Raw genomic sequence first — 16,998 nt, 5'->3', positions numbered from 1 at the left:
TGAAAGGGGTGGGTTGAAAACTCGGTCTTTACTGCTGTGACTCAGAATGGGCAATCTAATCCTGGGATGTCTTTGAGTCACCATTACTTGTGAAAACTGTTCACAGTTAAAAATATCTGGCATGTCTTGGGATGCTAAGGCAAACGTATTTCCTATGCACATGCTCTCTTCAGCTGTTCCTCCTGGTGGGAAGTGCAATCTAATTCTGCAGGAAGGATTCATTTTCATTCTTTGTAATAGGTAGGTGTTTCTTCATATTTCTCTGTGTAATACTCATTTCAGTGCAGATCAGTTTGTGAGTTGGTTAAGAGATTCAGTCTCCTTCTCCCTGTAAAAAGGGAAGGTGACATTTTGGTAACCAGCAACCAGGTGAATGATTCTACCGTAGTTTATATTACTGCAAGTCTGGTATCATTTCATGAAAATTGGTTCGGTGTCCATGAGCGCTCAACAGTGATTGAATTTAATCAATGATAACGACCCTAATTCATTACAATTTAACAGTTTGACGTCTTGGTAGAGTATTAACAATTATAGTATGCATAGTAGAAAGAGGGTAACATAACGCATTATTTCCACGTGGGTCACTTTCAGCAGCCTGAGTTGAAGTTGGATGTTGTTACACCTTCCTTCTCTGCTAGCTTATGACAGCTATCAACAGATGCAGAGACTCGACGAGAAGGTGTGTTCCCCCTCTCTGTACAGAGATGGTTTTGATAAATCTTTTGCAGGATCTGGGGCAGAACACTCTTATTTCAGGCAAAAGACAACATTCTTCCTAATGAAATCAACTGGCTTCCCAAGAACTTGAAGATAAAGTTTGTTTGTTTGCAGCACAAACTATAAAGAAAGTAATTCTTTAGCAGACAGGTCTCAAAATAATAAACTACAGCCTACTCTGGAGGAACAGTAACTCCAGCAGCTCCTTGCTGCAGATGCCACACCAGGCTCCATCACATGTGCTTTTGAGGAACACTGGCTTCCAGAAGCATGGAGACGTGGTAAACAGAATGGGACCTGGCTGTCTGGGCAAGTGCCAGTGGGAGCAGATGGGGCGGTAGCAAAATGCCCCTTTTTGCTTTTCCCTGCAGTGAGGGGAAGACCCACAGGGGTAGGAGACTTTTACCCTGGGTAGGTCATTGACCACCCAGGTGCTCCAAATCCCACACTGGCATAGGGAAAGGCAATAAGGGGAGGAGGCAATATCCAGCTACAGGCAGTCCATGCACTCAGGAGACATTGGCAATACAACAGGAGCAGGGAAAAGACACATAGCCACAGAGATGTGACACAGGTGACCAAGCAAGACTGACACAAAAATTGAGAAGTTGAAAACAAGAAATGGTATTTCTTTTTTTCTCCTGGTTCCATGGACCTGGCGGGGGTGGGGAACATCTGTGGTCATCTAATTAAATGAAACTCTAAATAAGCCACAGCAGCTCCCCTCACCCTGCTCTGATGAGAGAGGGACAATAGTAGATACTGCACATTGAGATAACAATTTACTGAAAGCGAACAGCAACAGAAAAAGAAATGCAAAAAACCAGCAGCAATATTAATAACAAAAGTATATAAAAAGAGGAGGTGCTTTACACACAAAGGATGTTCACCACCTTGACTAAGTACCATGCAGTCATTGTGACCAAGACAAGATGGCAAATTCTCAAGATACGTTGCACCACGTGGCCTCCTGCAACAAATGCAACATTGTGGATACTACCTACTATAACAATGGGGAACCAAGTCAACAGACCCCGTTGTATGTCCAAAGACATACCGCTCTGCAGTGGCCTGCAGGTGCCAAGCCCAAAGAAGGCCCGTTTCAAACAGTCAAAAGCTGCAGCCTCACAGAGGTTTGCCCAGGCTCCATGCTTCCTGTAAGATTCCTTGCAGACATTTGGATAGCCACATCCCAATGAAAATGAGATGCAGTCATTCCCTTCTCTGTCAAAAGCTCCAGTTAAAGCCGGGAGCCAGCTTGAAAGAGGAACGAAAGTACTGAGTGGGAGAGGGAAACGAGTGCATGCAACTCCTCTGGAAATCACCTCTGCTTGCCTGTGGAATAATGACTCTGGGCTTAGCTTGCTTTCCTGGTGACTCAGCACAGACACGTCCTCTGCTGGTGGACAACGCAGTGTCTTTGAGGAGCTTCCCACTGGGCTCTTCACACCTCGGATGCTGCGGGTGGCATTGGAAAATCGATGCAATGGCTGAAAGGCCCAGCTGCACCTTGAAATTCTGTTGCTGAAAAACTGCAGTCGTTTACCAGGATAATTCCCCCAGCTGGAAAGCGTCTCGTTTTCCCCATCTCCTAGAAGGCTCACATCAACCAGCCAATTGTAGAGCTTACAGAAGGAAGAAGGACACCTTAGCAGGGAAAGCCGAGCGTAGGCCCTCCGACTCCCCTGAGTAGAGCGCTTTGGTGCCCCAAAAGGACACCAACGAGAGGGAAGCGTTTGGGAGACGTGCCGTTTCAGCCCTCCTTGACTCTTCGATGCCACGTGACCGCCAGGAGAGGGGAACGAGCGGGGCCTGGTCCCTCCTCCTGGCCCGCCGTGAGGGGCGGCTGGTGCTGGGGGACGCCGGGGCACAGGGGCGGGGGGAGGGGGCAGCATCTCCGCAGGGCGGGCGGGGCGGCAGCCGCCACGGGGCGCGTGGGGCGGGGCAGGGCCCCTCTGTGAGGGGGGAGAGCTTTGGGCCGCCGGGAAGCGGAGCAAAGCCATGAACGGGACAGCCCGTCTGGAGCGCACGGCTTCGAAGGCGCTGTCCAGCTTAGGCACAGCGTGGCAAGGAAGGGAATCTTCCAGGCCTCTGGAGGTTTGACAGTTTTTATTGGCAGTCCTGCTGAAACCAAGGGCTGAAACCAAGGGTCTTCTGGCTACTTCTTCATCTTCGTCATTCTGTCCTCCTGGTGACTTGTTCAGGCTGACAGCTCACGCCTGGTCCAGTTCTGCTGAGGCCCAGCTTTTTCTCTCATAGCTGAATCATTAGTATGACGATTCGTCCGTTTCTAGTTCCAGGATAATTCTCAGCTTCCTTACGTCAACAATACTCTACTCTTAGCTAGTCAATGCTCTATTAATGAAGCTTTCCGGGGTCTCGAGTCCTAACTAAAACCAGCTAAGCTAAGAAAATCTCAAAACCACACATTTCCTAACTACGGCATAGCTCATTATAAAACTCAGGGGGTGGCCGAATCTTCTCCTAAAACACGGTGCATCCCCTCTTCACTCCTCTGAGCTGGCGGGGCACCAAGGCCTCCTCAGGCGCAAGCGTCTCCTCTCCAGTCTTCCTGCACTTGCTTGGCTGAGATGATCAGAGCAGCCAGGCTGGAGGCAGGATCGCCTGAGGTCACAAACGGATGCTGCCCAAAGGAAAAACAAAACCAAAAGGAACCGTAACTTCCCAAGATCACGTCCAACAGGCTCAAGCAGGATTCCTCTGCTACCAGGAAGACACACAAAGAGGACCGAGGGCACCACCGGCCCCTCCGCCTTCCGGTCCCGGACCTGTCTCGCCCAGGCCCACGTGGCCCACAATGCTCTTCAGCCCTTCATGCAGGTGTCCACAGCTCGCAGGGCTTTGTGCCGCTTTGCTTTTTCTTACCTTCAGGAGTTCCTGGGCAGACCAGCGCCTGTCGTCGTCTGTCTGCAGGCAGCAGCGGAGAAAGTCGCGCAGGAGAGCCGAGTGGTGCCTGGGGTTTTGCAGTTTTGGGGCCCCGTTCCTTTCTATCAGTTCAAAAACCTACAAGAAACGGAAGAGGACACTCTTCCTGCTCCTTTCCTAGCCACAACAGCTCTCTCCACACAGACCCGCACTTTTAAGCTGCACCTTACCCTGAGACGGGGTTCCCTCTGGTAAGGAGCTTCCCCTTCCACCATTTCCAGCCCCACGATCCCCAGTGACCAGATGTCCACTTTGGGGCCATAGGCTTCTCCTCTCACGACTTCCGGCGCCATCCAGCTGGGAGTGCCGACGCTGGAGCTGCGCTTGCTGAGCTCAGGGGTGAGCTGAGCACAGAGGCCAAAGTCAGCTGCAGAGAAAAACAAACCCTGTCAAAGCCAGCTACAACTGGCAAACCCAGCCAAAGAATTGCCCGCTCGAAGCCTGACAAGGCCACGGTGAATCTAGCCGGAAAAGCAGCGGTGCTCTGCTTCCGCGGGGCTGTAGCCAGGGAAATAAGGCATTGGCCACTTCAAAAACGCCCTCACGTTCCGCGAGCTGGCCAAGCAGCGCTTCTGGGGAACCGGCAGTTACCCCAAAGCAGCCCCAGAGCGCATCCCAGGAACGCTGCGCCGGACCAAGGATACCCACCCAATTTCACAGATCCGTCCGTGCCCACAAGAATGTTGCAGCTTTTGACGTCTCTGTGGATGACTTGGCGGGAATGAAGGAATTGCAGTCCTTGCAGGCACTGAGAGAGGAGAGAGGAGAGAGGAGAAAGGGAAGGGTGAATGTTCAGGACCTGATTTCATCCCGCAAGAAAGGAACGGGCTCGACAAGAGCGACAGCTTTCTCAGGGAATTGTGAGCCAGGCCGCAGCATCCTGGTGCTGTCAAGAGGAAGAGCTTGCTGCTTCAACACTCTTACGGGTGTTCCATCTTTCCAAGCAAAGGCACAGCTGAGCTTCCAAAAGCCCCTCCTCCCCTCGGTACGTAGCGCGTGCCCTTTGGCTGGGGGGCGGCACGGCAAAGATTTTCTTCGTAGCCTTGTGGCAGCAGAGGAGAAAGCAGCACGTTAGACCTGTTCCAGAATCCAACACCATCTGGGCTGCAATGCTATCCTTTGAAGCTGAGGACATCTCCTTTGCCTTCAGCTTGAAATTCTGCCACCGGCGTGCTGGCTTCGAGCAGCAAGGAATGCAGGACACACAGACAGGCTCCAGGCAACCGTCGAGAGGCAAAGCTGGCAAGAGGAAACAAGTGCGACAGAGCGTGAGAGCCAGCGAGCGAGCACGAGCGCCAGAGCACAACAGCAGTACGTAAGAGTGCGAGAACAGAGCCTAGGAAGTGCGGGGACACTGGCAGGCAGTTGGCTTCCGATGCTCTTTCTTCTCCGTGTCGTGGCAGCAACAAGCAAAGCAAGGCCGTGAGCAAGACAACTCTGCTGTTCTTAACCACCAGTTGACAAGGGCCATCCTGCGCAGGCCAGGGGAAGCACAAGCGGCATCCCTCACCTCCCGACAGACGGCGCCTATCTGTCCTTCCTCGAGGTACACTGCCCCGAGTACATCAGACAACGTGCCGCCGTCCATGAACTCCATCGCCAGCCAGAGCTCCCCATCGACCAGGTAGCTGAAAGAAGAAAAGCCCGGCATGGAGAGAGAAGAACTGGGCACAGCCCAGTCACCCGAGCGGCTGACCAGCTTTTTGGAACTGCTCTCCAAGCTGCATTTGCCAGAAGAGGTTATTGCAGACCAAGTGCAACCTCCTCCCACGCACTGGAGCAGAGAAATCCTAAACAGCTCCATTTTCGGCCTGTGACCAAAGGGGTTTGTCACTTTGGGCTTGCAGTATCCTAAAGGAACACTGACATGAGAATAGCCCCACCTGTCTAAGTAGGTAACAATATTGGGGTTCCTACTGTCCCTCATGACCACGATTTCATTGACAGCCAGCTCCGCGGACATCTCCTCTTGAAGCGCCATTTTCTTGATGGCCACCTAAAAGGACGTTGAGAGACCGTTGACTTGAGAAGCCGCTCGTCGCACGAGATCCCCAGGAACACACAGCGAGTGCTTGTGCAATGACGCAGCCCAGCTGTGCCAAAGGGCCTTGTTACTAGGCAGCAGAGCTTAGGAGACGGACCAAAGGCCGTCCCAAATGCCGTCTGCAGGCTGCTGAGCCTAGTCTGTGCTTCAGAGGAACAGCCTCTGCCGCAGAGATGGAGCGGCCACCCAAAGCTCCAGCCGAGGCTCGCAGCCGCGGCGAAAGCGCTCCAGAGGTGCAAAATCTGCTGGGGGTGTTGACCCTTTACCTGTTGTCCTGTGCTGGCGTCGAGGGCTTTATAAACAGCTCCAAAACCCCTAGAAAGAAAACGGCAGCAGAAAAAGCCCTTTAGTCCCCGGCAGTGAAAGCCAGCCTAGGCAGGAGATCTCCCCAGGCTGCCTGGAGCATTTGGAAAACGCCTGGCTGCAGCACCTCCACCGCCAATAGCACAACAGCCCACCAGCCCTCTGCTGTGCAGGGCGTCCAGGAGAAAACTGAGGCCCAACGTCAACACAAAGGGCTGCTACAAATCTCCAAGGCACACGCCCCATTAGTTCCGTTCCCAACCCAAGGGGGACTCCGTCCGCGTGCGCGCGCGCGCATGTGGAAAAACTGGAGAAGAAGAACTTGGAAAACTCTGCCTTTGAGAAGTGTTATCTGCCAGCTCTCAGGTGACAAGGTGCTCTGTTAGGCCGGCATAACGTGGCAGGGGCAGGAGATCTTCCAGGTCCTGCTCCTCGTCGCAAGCAAGGCAGACATCGCCAGCACCAGGTTGTCTTTGATGATGCCTTCTGACTGCTCTGACTGAGCAGTCCTGAGAGGTGACAGGAAGGTAAAGCCGGAGTCTGACCGTGTTTGCAGCTTGCCTGACTTCACGCTTGACACTAACACCGGCCAAAGACCGGGCCCACGGTTTTGCACAAGGAGCAGGCGTCAGACTCACCCTCGTCCAAGTTCTTCAAACGCCGAGTATTTCCTCCTCGGCTCGCCCAGACTCACAATGCTCCCTGAAAGACAAAAGCAGTGCAAGGTGCTCACTTTCAAAGGGAGATGCCGCTCCCTAGATGATCCAAGATGCAGCCCCACTGTCGGGTGCTCTGTGCCCTTTGGAGTCACTTGGCTTCCAGCTGCTGAGAACAGTGAGCAGGAGGGCGGTCTTCTCCACCTTTCAGCAGCTGGCCTTTCCAAGAAGGACTTCACGGCTTTCAAGCACAGCAGCTCATGTGATAACCCAGAACGATGGACCTTCAAGAACTGGGCCCTCAGAGTGGAGGAAGGGCCTCCGAAGCCTCTGCACTGGCACCCGCCGTCACCGGCAGGGCCACTTAGGAGAACAACATGCACCAGTGAGCGGAGGAGTGAGAACAGTCGTAGAAACGGCAGCCAGAGAATAGCTGGGGCCGGAGAGCTCCCTGGGGCCTAGCCAGCCGCTAGGTGCCAGCCTTCTGCTCAACAGAAACAATCTCTGCTTTTGTCTTTGGCACAGAAGGCAGCCCAGGCAAAGCCAAGCCAGTGCCGGCTGCCCTCAGAGGCAGCGGCAACACACCGAGCGCTCTCTTGCTGCCTCAAAGCACAGCAACAGGCTCTTGTAGGGAGGCCTAAACGCCTCTGTGACACTAAACCGAGGAGGAACTTGTGGCACAGCCAATACAGAGACACGCAGAAAACACACCGCTCTGGCAGACCAGAAATACAGCAGACGTACTCAGTCTCTTCAGGCTCTGCTCCTCTCTCATCTCCAGCTGCTGGGCTGGGCTGCTGGACGAAGTGCTGGCACGTGGAGGAGTGCTGGCTGCGGCAGACCGTGCTGGTGCAGCGGCACGTGGAACGGCAGAGCGCGCGTCAAGAAAGAGCTGGGACAAGAAAAGATTGCCCGTCACAAAGGCGGCCGGCACAGATACCCCGGAGAGCACACGGCAAAAGGAAGGCTGTCAGCCACCGCCAGGCCTCTTTGGCTGGGGGGGTTTTGCATGTCCCCTTCTCAAAGGCAACGGGCAAACCCCAAAGGCTGCTGTGATACAGCAGCACATGGCCGGTTTCATGCTACATTTTTTCGATTTTCTGCAAGACGACTGCAACAAGGTTGCAAAGATACAGACAGAGATGGGAGCAGGGCCCCAGAGCCTTGTTGCTTTCCTCCTGCTGTGTTCCCCTGGGCAATGAAGTCACCCTCGAGTGGGCATGGTAGTGTCTGACCAGAAGGCCAGAGTCTACGTTGTGCCTGAAGCTAATTGGTCCCTCCCAGGGGCCAGTGTCTCCTAAGTATCCTGCAAGGCTGTCAACTGCGTCTTTGGACCGCTCTGTCCGCTGACCCCAGGGAGCCTGTGCCAACACCGTGCACCAAGGGGCTCACTTCTACGCTGGCAACAATTTAAAGGCACAATGCTGCCTCTCGTCTGATCCCGAGAGACATTCTCAGGCCCTCTCAGCGTCCCAGCAAAATGGTGCCTCAATTTAAAATTTTAAAATTTAAAAAAAGCCATTTGCCAGGGGTCCCTGGCCTGGCTGAAGCAGCACTACGTCATGGCAGGCACACAGCCCCCAGCATCTTCAGGCACGAGCGGCAAGGGCTGGCTCGTCAGAAACTTGAAGCTCGGCCCTGCACCAAAGGCAGTGCCAACCACAGGTGCCACTTACTGGCTCTGCACGTTCAGGCCGTGGATGGACAACAGCTGGAGGTTTCTTGTCCTTTTGCTCCTCTTCAGCCTCTTCCTCAGCAAGAGAGGGAGCCGGAGGAGATGCTGACCCTGCTGGTGAGCCCTGCTGACAGACAGCAGCGAGAGGGACAGGGAGCAGCCAGTCCTTTAGGAGCTGCTCTCTTGTCAGCTCCGTAAGCTGGCTTCTTTTCACCCAGACTAAGGGGAAATCATAAACTTGGCTACAAGTGGGATTCTGAGTCGTGAAATTCACCCTCTTAAGGTGGGCAAATTAGGTGGTGCTCCGTCTTGCTGTGCATTTGATCTTCCGCCCTGGCTAGAATCAGCAAGACACCTTTGGCCTGCCACACTTGCCTTTCACCTCTTGAAAGGCTCTTCAACGGAAAATTAGGAAAGAGCCAGTGCTCCCTTCGCTACTGCTGGTGCCAACACCGACTTGGGCTTTCTTGCCGCCTCCCAGGCTGGCACTCTACACTCTACCGCAGCAGGCTAAGCTCACAGCTTGCTGCACAATTCTTACACACCAGCAACGTCACAGGTTCCTTTGCCACTCACCAAAGGACGGGCTTGTCTCCATCCGCGTGTGAGGTGACCTGCAGCGAGCAAGGGAAAAGGAGCCAGATGCCGTTAGAAAAGTGCCTGTGCTGGGGAGTCCCACAGGACAAGTCAGTCCCAACAGAGAGCATTTTCCTTTCCCAACATCCCTCCGCGAGCATCACAAGATTTTCCCATGGCAAGCAAGAGAACAACAAGGACACTATACTAGGCTCTCTCTACTTTTGTCGCTGAAGAAATAGAAACACGATCACAGAAATGCCAGGTGTTCTTTAAGTCAGAGCTTCTGTTCTGCCCAACAGCTCAAGCAGCTTTTTCCTCTTCTCTTTCCTGTGAGCTCTCTTTTCTGGGATTTTGGTTTTGTTTTGGTTGGTTGGTTTTTTTAAATAAATTGCATGCACTAATTCCCATCAAGAGGCTGCAAATGATAGCCCAGGAAAGCTTCCACAAAGGGCCCCATAGCTGTGGCGGTTCTCTTCTAAAGCAGCCCAGGAACAGCTCCTGGCTTCAGGAGCAAACCCTAACCAGTTAGGAGCTTGCACTTCATGGCCAAGGGAATCGCTCTCGTGGCACACCGTAAAGGGTCACAGCAGAGAGCCAAGGCCTCTAATGGCAGGATTTGGAGCAAAAAATGCTTTCCCTCACTCCTGGGGAATTTTTAGAAGTACTTGTCAGGCTCCCTCCCAGCCTGCAATTTGCAGGTTGCCTCGGTTGAAGCAGCAAGCTGAGGAAACCACAGCCCCCAATGCCACGCGCTCTCCCGTGGAGGGAACGCAACCCCTGCAGGTTACGTTGCAAACACTCTCCACCCGCCAGCGAGTGCAGACACCCCCTTTTTAGCTGATGCTGTTGGCAGGAGCTTTAGCAAAGGAGCGGCATCTTAATGGCACCTTTGCTCCCAAATCAGCTTCATCACTACAAACGAGCATAAAGAGCAAAGTGAAGCAAAAGCCGTGTGATGGCTACCGCCAGGATAAACCTTTACTTACGAGTCAGGTGGGTCAGGAAGTAGCCTGAATATGCCACAGAAAAAACCGTGCAAACCGCGGCACAGACTTGCCCTATCATTCTAGCAGTGCTGTGCGGGTTTGCACACTGAATGCCACCCGGGAGAAAAAAACCAAGACTCCTCTCGGGGTGCAGGCCGTCTGCTGAGAACGCCTCGGTCACGAAGCTCCTCCTGCAGCGAGCAAGCCGAAGAGCTGCTCTGGACAACGAGGCCTCGCGCGCACCGGGACAACGTTGCGCTGACAGCACTGTGACGCGGCCCGGCTCCCTTGACGTCACAATAGCAGCCGCTCTGGCTCTGTTGGCGTAGTTACGCCCAGCAACCGAACCTTCTGTGCAGCTGAGGCAAAAGAAAAACCTGGGAAGATCTCCTCAGTCATAAAGCAGGAGAAAAAATCCTTACCGTCCATAAGTCAGTGCTCAAGGCATCCTGGCGTAACTCCGAAAATGCACCGATCCAGCAGGCCCCCAAGAAATGCAAGCAAACGTGACTTTTCCTCCCCAAGGCTTTGACTAAAAGCAAGCGTGCTTGTTCCTGCTGGCGTCTTTGTTGCTTCTGAAAGCCCTAACCGCTTTGATGACATCTAGGGGACAAAAGAAGCCAAGGAAATCAATTTCCAGGAGTATTGCAGTGTGCAGCTGCTTCTTGAGCACGCAGGTGCATGCTGACCTTTGCTCTGCCTCAGTTTGGAGCCTGACCTCCCTTTCTGGCAGGGAGATGTTGGCTCGTCTCCCGACGCAAAGCTCCTCTCTTCCTGCTTGCTGTTTCTTTGGCACCCGAACGTCAGAGAACACGCAGAAGAGCTGTGCGGTGATTCTCGGGTTGCCACAGTTTTGTTGCGTTGGAGCTCTGGCAGCAGCCTGCGGCTACCGCTCTGCAGTGGCCTGCAGGTGCCGAGCCCAAAGAAGGCCCGTTCCAAACAGTCAAAAGCTGCAGCCTCACAGAGGTTTGCCCAGGCTCCATGCTTCCTGTAAGATTCCTTGCAGACATTTGGATAGCCACATCCCAATGAAAATGAGATGCAGTCATTCCCTTCTCTGTCAAAAGCTCCAGTTAAAGCCGGGAGCCAGCTTGAAAGAGGAACGAAAGTACTGAGTGGGAGAGGGAAACGAGTGCATGCAACTCCTCTGGAAATCACCTCTGCTTGCCCGTGGAATAATGACTCTGGGCTTAGCTTGCTTTCCTGGTGACTCAGCACAGACACGTCCTCTGCTGGTGGACAACGCAGTGTCTTTGAGGAGCTTCCCACTGGGCTCTTCACACCTCGGATGCTGCGGGTGGCATTGGAAAATCGATGCAATGGCTGAAAGGCCCAGCTGCACCTTGAAATTCTGTTGCTGAAAAACTGCAGTCGTTTACCAGGATAATTCCCCCAGCTGGAAAGCGTCTCGTTTTCCCCATCTCCTAGAAGGCTCACATCAACCAGCCAATTGTAGAGCTTACAGAAGGAAGAAGGACACCTTAGCAGGGAAAGCCGAGCGTAGGCCCTCCGACTCCCCTGAGTAGAGCGCTTTGGTGCCCCAAAAGGACACCAACGAGAGGGAAGCGTTTGGGAGACGTGCCGTTTCAGCCCTCCTTGACTCTTCGATGCCACGTGACCGCCAGGAGAGGGGAACGAGCGGGGCCTGGTCCCTCCTCCTGGCCCGCCGTGAGGGGCGGCTGGTGCTGGGGGACGCCGGGGCACAGGGGCGGGGGGAGGGGGCAGCATCTCCGCAGGGCGGGCGGGGCGGCAGCCGCCACGGGGCGCGTGGGGCGGGGCAGGGCCCCTCTGTGAGGGGGAAGAGCTTTGGGCCGCCGGGAAGCGGAGCAAAGCCATGAACGGGACAGCCCGTCTGGAGCGCACGGCTTCGAAGGCGCTGTCCAGCTTAGGCACAGCGTGGCAAGGAAGGGAATCTTCCAGGCCTCTGGAGGTTTGACAGTTTTTATTGGCAGTCCTGCTGAAACCAAGGGCTGAAACCAAGGGTCTTCTGGCTACTTCTTCATCTTCGTCATTCTGTCCTCCTGGTGACTTGTTCAGGCTGACAGCTCACGCCTGGTCCAGTTCTGCTGAGGCCCAGCTTTTTCTCTCATAGCTGAATCATTAGTATGACGATTCGTCCGTTTCTAGTTCCAGGATAATTCTCAGCTTCCTTACGTCAACAATACTCTACTCTTAGCTAGTCAATGCTCTATTAATGAAGCTTTCCGGGGTCTCGAGTCCTAACTAAAACCAGCTAAGCTAAGAAAATCTCAAAACCACACATTTCCTAACTACGGCATAGCTCATTATAAAACTCAGGGGATGGCCGAATCTTCTCCTAAAACACGGTGCATCCCCTCTTCACTCCTCTGAGCTGGCGGGGCACCAAGGCCTCCTCAGGCGCAAGCGTCTCCTCTCCAGTCTTCCTGCACTTGCTTGGCTGAGATGATCAGAGCAGCCAGGCTGGAGGCAGGATCGCCTGAGGTCACAAACGGATGCTGCCCAAAGGAAAAACAAAACCAAAAGGAACCGTAACTTCCCAAGATCACGTCCAACAGGCTCAAGCAGGATTCCTCTGCTACCAGGAAGACACACAAAGAGGACCGAGGGCACCACCGGCCCCTCCGCCTTCCGGTCCCGGACCTGTCTCGCCCAGGCCCACGTGGCCCACAATGCTCTTCAGCCCTTCATGCAGGTGTCCACAGCTCGCAGGGCTTTGTGCCGCTTTGCTTTTTCTTACCTTCAGGAGTTCCTGGGCAGACCAGAGCCTACATGTAACAATGGGGAACAAAGCCAACAATCTCCTATGTATGTCCAAAGAAGATCCTTATATTGTGAGAAATCATCCCCTCTTTATACCCTTAATTTCCACTGGACACAACTGAAACCGAACTGAAACTTAGCAGAACTTAACTGAAGAAAGGCAGTCATTGGCTGGCTCAGTTGCTGTGCTGCTGTCTACGCATCCTATCACCCAATTTCCCCGTCATATGATGTCCTTGCGTTTCTCCAGCCAATCATAATCTCACTTCCAGCTGTCACCCAGCCAACTCTCTCCTCACTCCTTACTGCCTCTCACCCCTCAGCCATCTTCCAACTGCCCAGCCCTCAGCTGTGCCTTTCCCAGAGGGCCTTCTGGTGAGGATAAGTTTTAACAATTTTAACAAAGATAATCCCATATCCTACATCCTACGGATCATGTTTTATGGTCCCTTGAAAATGACACAATGGTGGGTTCTCCCACAGCTAGTGTTTCCCATCCCCGAGCCCAAGCCAACAAAAATATTATGATGGACAAACCCCCAAAACAGCTGGGTCATCCAGACCATTGCTTCAGACTGCTCCAGTCTTCTGGTTCAAATTCCACATAGCACTGCCATTTCAGACTGTGCTGGACTTCTCCGCTTCACTTGTTCTGCTGGACTCCATGCTGTGCAGCTGCTTCCAGCATCACTCCACACTACTCAGCACAGGCTTGGCTGGGCTTGGGCTCACTGCCACCACTTTGTTTCCTGCAGCTGCTTCCAGCTTGCTGCTTTCAGAGCCACGTCTAGTACCCATGTCTCAGAGCCACAGTCTCAACTGTGTTTGCCTCAGAACTGTATCTCAGAAGAACAGTAAGAGATAGACAGCAGCTGTGGAGGACAGGGTTGGTAAGGTTGGTCCCAGAAATCTCTCTGAGGAAGAGAGGGAAACAAAACAATGCTGCTTCTCACCTTTTCTTCCCTCCAAAGCCCAGCAATGACCCCAGCAATGATGACAGTGGTGTAGAATAGCAGCTTAGCCCTACCCATACAGCTCTAAGCTCCGCCCACCTTGGCAACCAGGATACTTTCCACTTCTTATTCTAGACCATCTACATCATGTCCAGATCTTACACCTTTGAACTATATATATACATACACATACATACACAAGCACAGGTATCATTTCCATAGACAATAGATGTCTTTCCAAGATGTCTGTTGAATTAATTTGGTCAGTGTCTGTGTGTTAAGTTTATCCTAGATGTCTTCCAGGGCACAAGGGTTGGTGTACTGCTGGCTGGTTCCAAGCTGTATCAGGAACTCATGACTGGTGTATCTGGAGCAGTCCATACTCATTGTCCATGGCAGTTATGACATATAGTGGCAGTATCATTCAGCAACAAATATTACATATACAATTCAGACTCCTTTGTTCTGTTTAAGTTGAGGTAGAAGAGATGACATCCCAGCTAGCTATGAAGCTACAGCTAACTCTATGAAGAGTGCCAGCAAGGAACTGGCCATGAAGCTCGGCCAGGCCTGAGTGAGGCACCTGAACTGTCAATGCAGAAGGTGCTTGAGGCTGAGCATTTCTAAAAGATCATGGAGGAGAAGAGGAAACCATGGGAGGAGGAACATCAGAACAAGGAGCTGTAAGTTTGTTGGCAGTCCTTGGAGGGGGAAAGGAGACACTGTGAAAAAGTAGTGTCCAAACATGAAGAATTCCATGCTTCATGGGAGGTCCTACAGTGAAAAATCCAGGTAAATGAAAGCCTGTGAAACTCTTCATTCTGTTGAATGGCTTCCCTCTTTGAGATCTTTGTTTACACAAATGCAATGGCTTTGGCAACATTTTCTGAAACACAGAGTTCTGAACTATCCATGCAGATATGTTTCACTCTCTTGATGTTTTGTTTCATTTTCTTTTCTTTTGATCTTCCAGTTACAGTTTTTCTGAAGACAACGATCTTTCTTTATAAGGAGTCTGTGCTTTTGTTAAGTCAGCTTGTGTTGCTATGACCCAGCCCACTGCTGGGCTGGGGCAGGGGAATGTCAATCAATTCAGAGCTCTCCTGTTGGTAGAATTCTCCACCCAGGACAGTGACAATGAGGGAGGGTCGATGGACGGCACAGAGACCTAAGCCACGTCCCCCTGGGCTGCACCCAGATCCAAACAGCCTCCCCCTGCTAGGGAAAATTCTCTCTTACTCAGTTCTTCATGGGTTCTTTGTTATAACTCCCACCTCCCAGTTTCTCCCATTGGTTCTTGTTGACTTGTATCCTCCTCCTGGCTTGTAACTCATTGGTTGTTTTCCTCTTTCCCCACGGTTTTCAAACCCCCTACAAAACTGAGGGAAAACCCTCCCAGCCATTAAGATCATTGCCATGTTCTGGTTGCTAAACTTCTGACAATAAACCTGTTAGACGCCAGACCAGAAGCCCCTCTCTTTTCCTTTGCCTATGGAGCAACACGAGCCCAGGCCATCGGGTCCCTGAAGTGCCTCCTCCTTAGAGGAACCAGCACACGCGCCCAGCCAGCACTTTTCTGCTAAGCCGGTCCAGAAAGACATCACAGAAATAACGCTGCATCTCCTCTGACTGAGGACATTTCAGAGCTCGTGGAAATGAGTCAGGGACCAGCGTTAGGCTTGTTAACACTGATAAATGAAAGTTTCAGGGGTTTCAAAGATGAAAGACACCAGAGGAGTCAGAATGAGCTGCAATGGAATGAGATAGATCCACCAGCTTCACCTTGGGTCCAGTGAACTTGAAACATTTGGAATCTGCAGAAGGATCTGAGTATGTCCTCCAAGCATATATTACCACTTCTGCTATTGGCCTTCATTTTATTAGCCGAAACTAGTTTGGGTGCTGGAAAGTCTTCTGAAACTGCCCAGAGATCCCCTTGGTGTCAGTTGCTGCTGTACTCTCTGGACTTACAAGCCATGGAAAGAAAATATCTCTCCTTTTTTGACAAAAGGTTTCATTTAGAGTCTAATTAGTCAAAAGAAACATTTTCCCCTTCCCTAATGTCTTAATTGCAAGACTTTGTTAGTTTATAGTCACATTCCTCTCTCAAAAAAAACCCCAATCAATAGGTATATAGCCAGGAATTCACCTTTCCTCTGTGGATAAAAGCCTGGTGAGCACATACTGAGGTGTTACCACCATCCTGGCTTAGGACTGCACAAGCAGCCTAGCTCTTTAGCCAAACCTGATCAGACAAAGCAATTTTCTTCCTGATGGTGGAAACCTTTCAGCTTATACCATGCAATAAGGAGTGGCATGTTCTCTCTTTCAGGCTGACTGTTTTGGGAAGAGAAGGGACCAAGACTCAGAGCATACCCCTGTGCACAAGCAGAAAAAACCTCTCTGCTGTTCACCAGCCCAAGCAACTCCATTCAGACCAAAGATGAGAACTGCAGGAACCCAGCAACCAACTGACCTATGCACTGGCATCCTCTTCTTCCAAAGCCAGATCTCCTTCTGCATCGTTTCAACCCAGTCAATATCTTGTTGTAGTCATCTGTCAGGAAATCCCTCAAAATGTAGCATGAAAATGGCCATGAACTGTGAGCCTCAGAGTGGGCCCCAGTTTATCCCTCCAGGCCCTCTCTTCGAGGTTTCTGCCACCAAGCCCCACTTGGGGAGGTTTCTGCCACTGAATCAGGGCCAGCTGGACAGGACCTGCCCCAGCACTGTTTGCTGCCTGGCCCAGTCAAATGGATAAGAACTGCTGCAGATTTGTTGCTGGACTTGGTGGCAGAGAAGGAGCTGCAGAACATGCAACTTCCTCAGCTGTTCCTGCAATGAAGGAAGCTGCCAGCGAGCACAGTAGCGGTGTGGAAAGATGGACACTGCTCCTGCTGCAAGTGAGAGCTGAGTTCATCAGCACTCCAACACTTCTCTGCTGGCCCTTGACCTGCTGCAAAAAACCTAGGCCTCAGCACTGTGGAGAACAAGATATGAGCCTGAATCCTACTGGGAGCAATATTTCTTAGAGGCAGTGGTGTTTGCTGAGCACCGTCTTATGCTCCTCATATTTTCTGGCTATTAAGATACCCATGTCTTGAGAAAAGAAGAACCTAAGGGAGTCTGTGGAATTACATGAAAGGAAAAAAGCCCTGGGACAGCAAGCTGCAATCCCAAAGTGCTGGCAGGGCAAAAAGCCCTGTGACCGGAGGATGCCAGCATAAAGGGATGAAGAGGATAGTTTGCCACGTTGGATTGAGAAAGACAGGTCTGGCATAGGAAGAGGGAAGAGCAGAGAGTGTGCTCAGTGCCCTTTGTGCATCTTTCTGGTAGCCAGAGGAATTCTTCTTGAGCCTGTGACGATGTGAGCATGGAAAGTAAAGACTTCTTC

The 16,998-nt window shown here is 52.2% G+C and overlaps 1 protein-coding gene across 1 annotated transcript; it reads right to left on the bottom strand.

Annotated features, from left to right (window-relative positions):
* Positions 1-3,175: 3,175 nt before the first annotated feature.
* LOC116438328 (serine/threonine-protein kinase PAK 3-like) lies at positions 3,176-10,591 on the bottom strand. Its single transcript, XM_032097181.1, has 12 exons — positions 9,910-10,591; positions 8,921-8,958; positions 8,346-8,468; positions 7,414-7,561; positions 6,652-6,715; positions 5,977-6,025; positions 5,550-5,662; positions 5,177-5,294; positions 4,315-4,414; positions 3,837-4,033; positions 3,607-3,744; positions 3,176-3,364 (listed from the first exon to the last, which is right to left on the bottom strand). Exons 1-12 carry the CDS (start codon positions 9,986-9,988, stop codon positions 3,263-3,265), a joined length of 1,269 nt encoding a protein of 422 aa, XP_031953072.1. The 5' UTR covers positions 9,989-10,591; the 3' UTR covers positions 3,176-3,262.
* Between the last annotated feature and the right edge of the window lie 6,407 nt (positions 10,592-16,998).

The sequence above is a fragment of the Corvus moneduloides genome, chromosome Z (assembly GCF_009650955.1).
Source record: "Corvus moneduloides isolate bCorMon1 chromosome Z, bCorMon1.pri, whole genome shotgun sequence".
Classification (NCBI taxonomy): Eukaryota; Metazoa; Chordata; class Aves; order Passeriformes; family Corvidae; genus Corvus; species Corvus moneduloides.
This window is presented reverse-complemented; position numbering and strand designations above follow the sequence as displayed.

Excerpts from the sequence above, each read along its gene's own strand:
- LOC116438328 (XM_032097181.1), bottom strand. The coding sequence starts at position 9,988 with ATGATAGGGCAAGTCTGTGCCGCGGTTTGCACGGTTTTTTCTGTGGCA. Across the intron at positions 7,562-8,345 it reads GGCCTGAACGTGCAGAGCCA|CTCTTTCTTGACGCGCGCTC; the intron begins GTAAGTGGCACC and ends TTCTTGTCCCAG. Across the intron at positions 4,034-4,314 it reads GGACGGATCTGTGAAATTGG|CTGACTTTGGCCTCTGTGCT; the intron begins GTGGGTATCCTT and ends TTTTCTCTGCAG.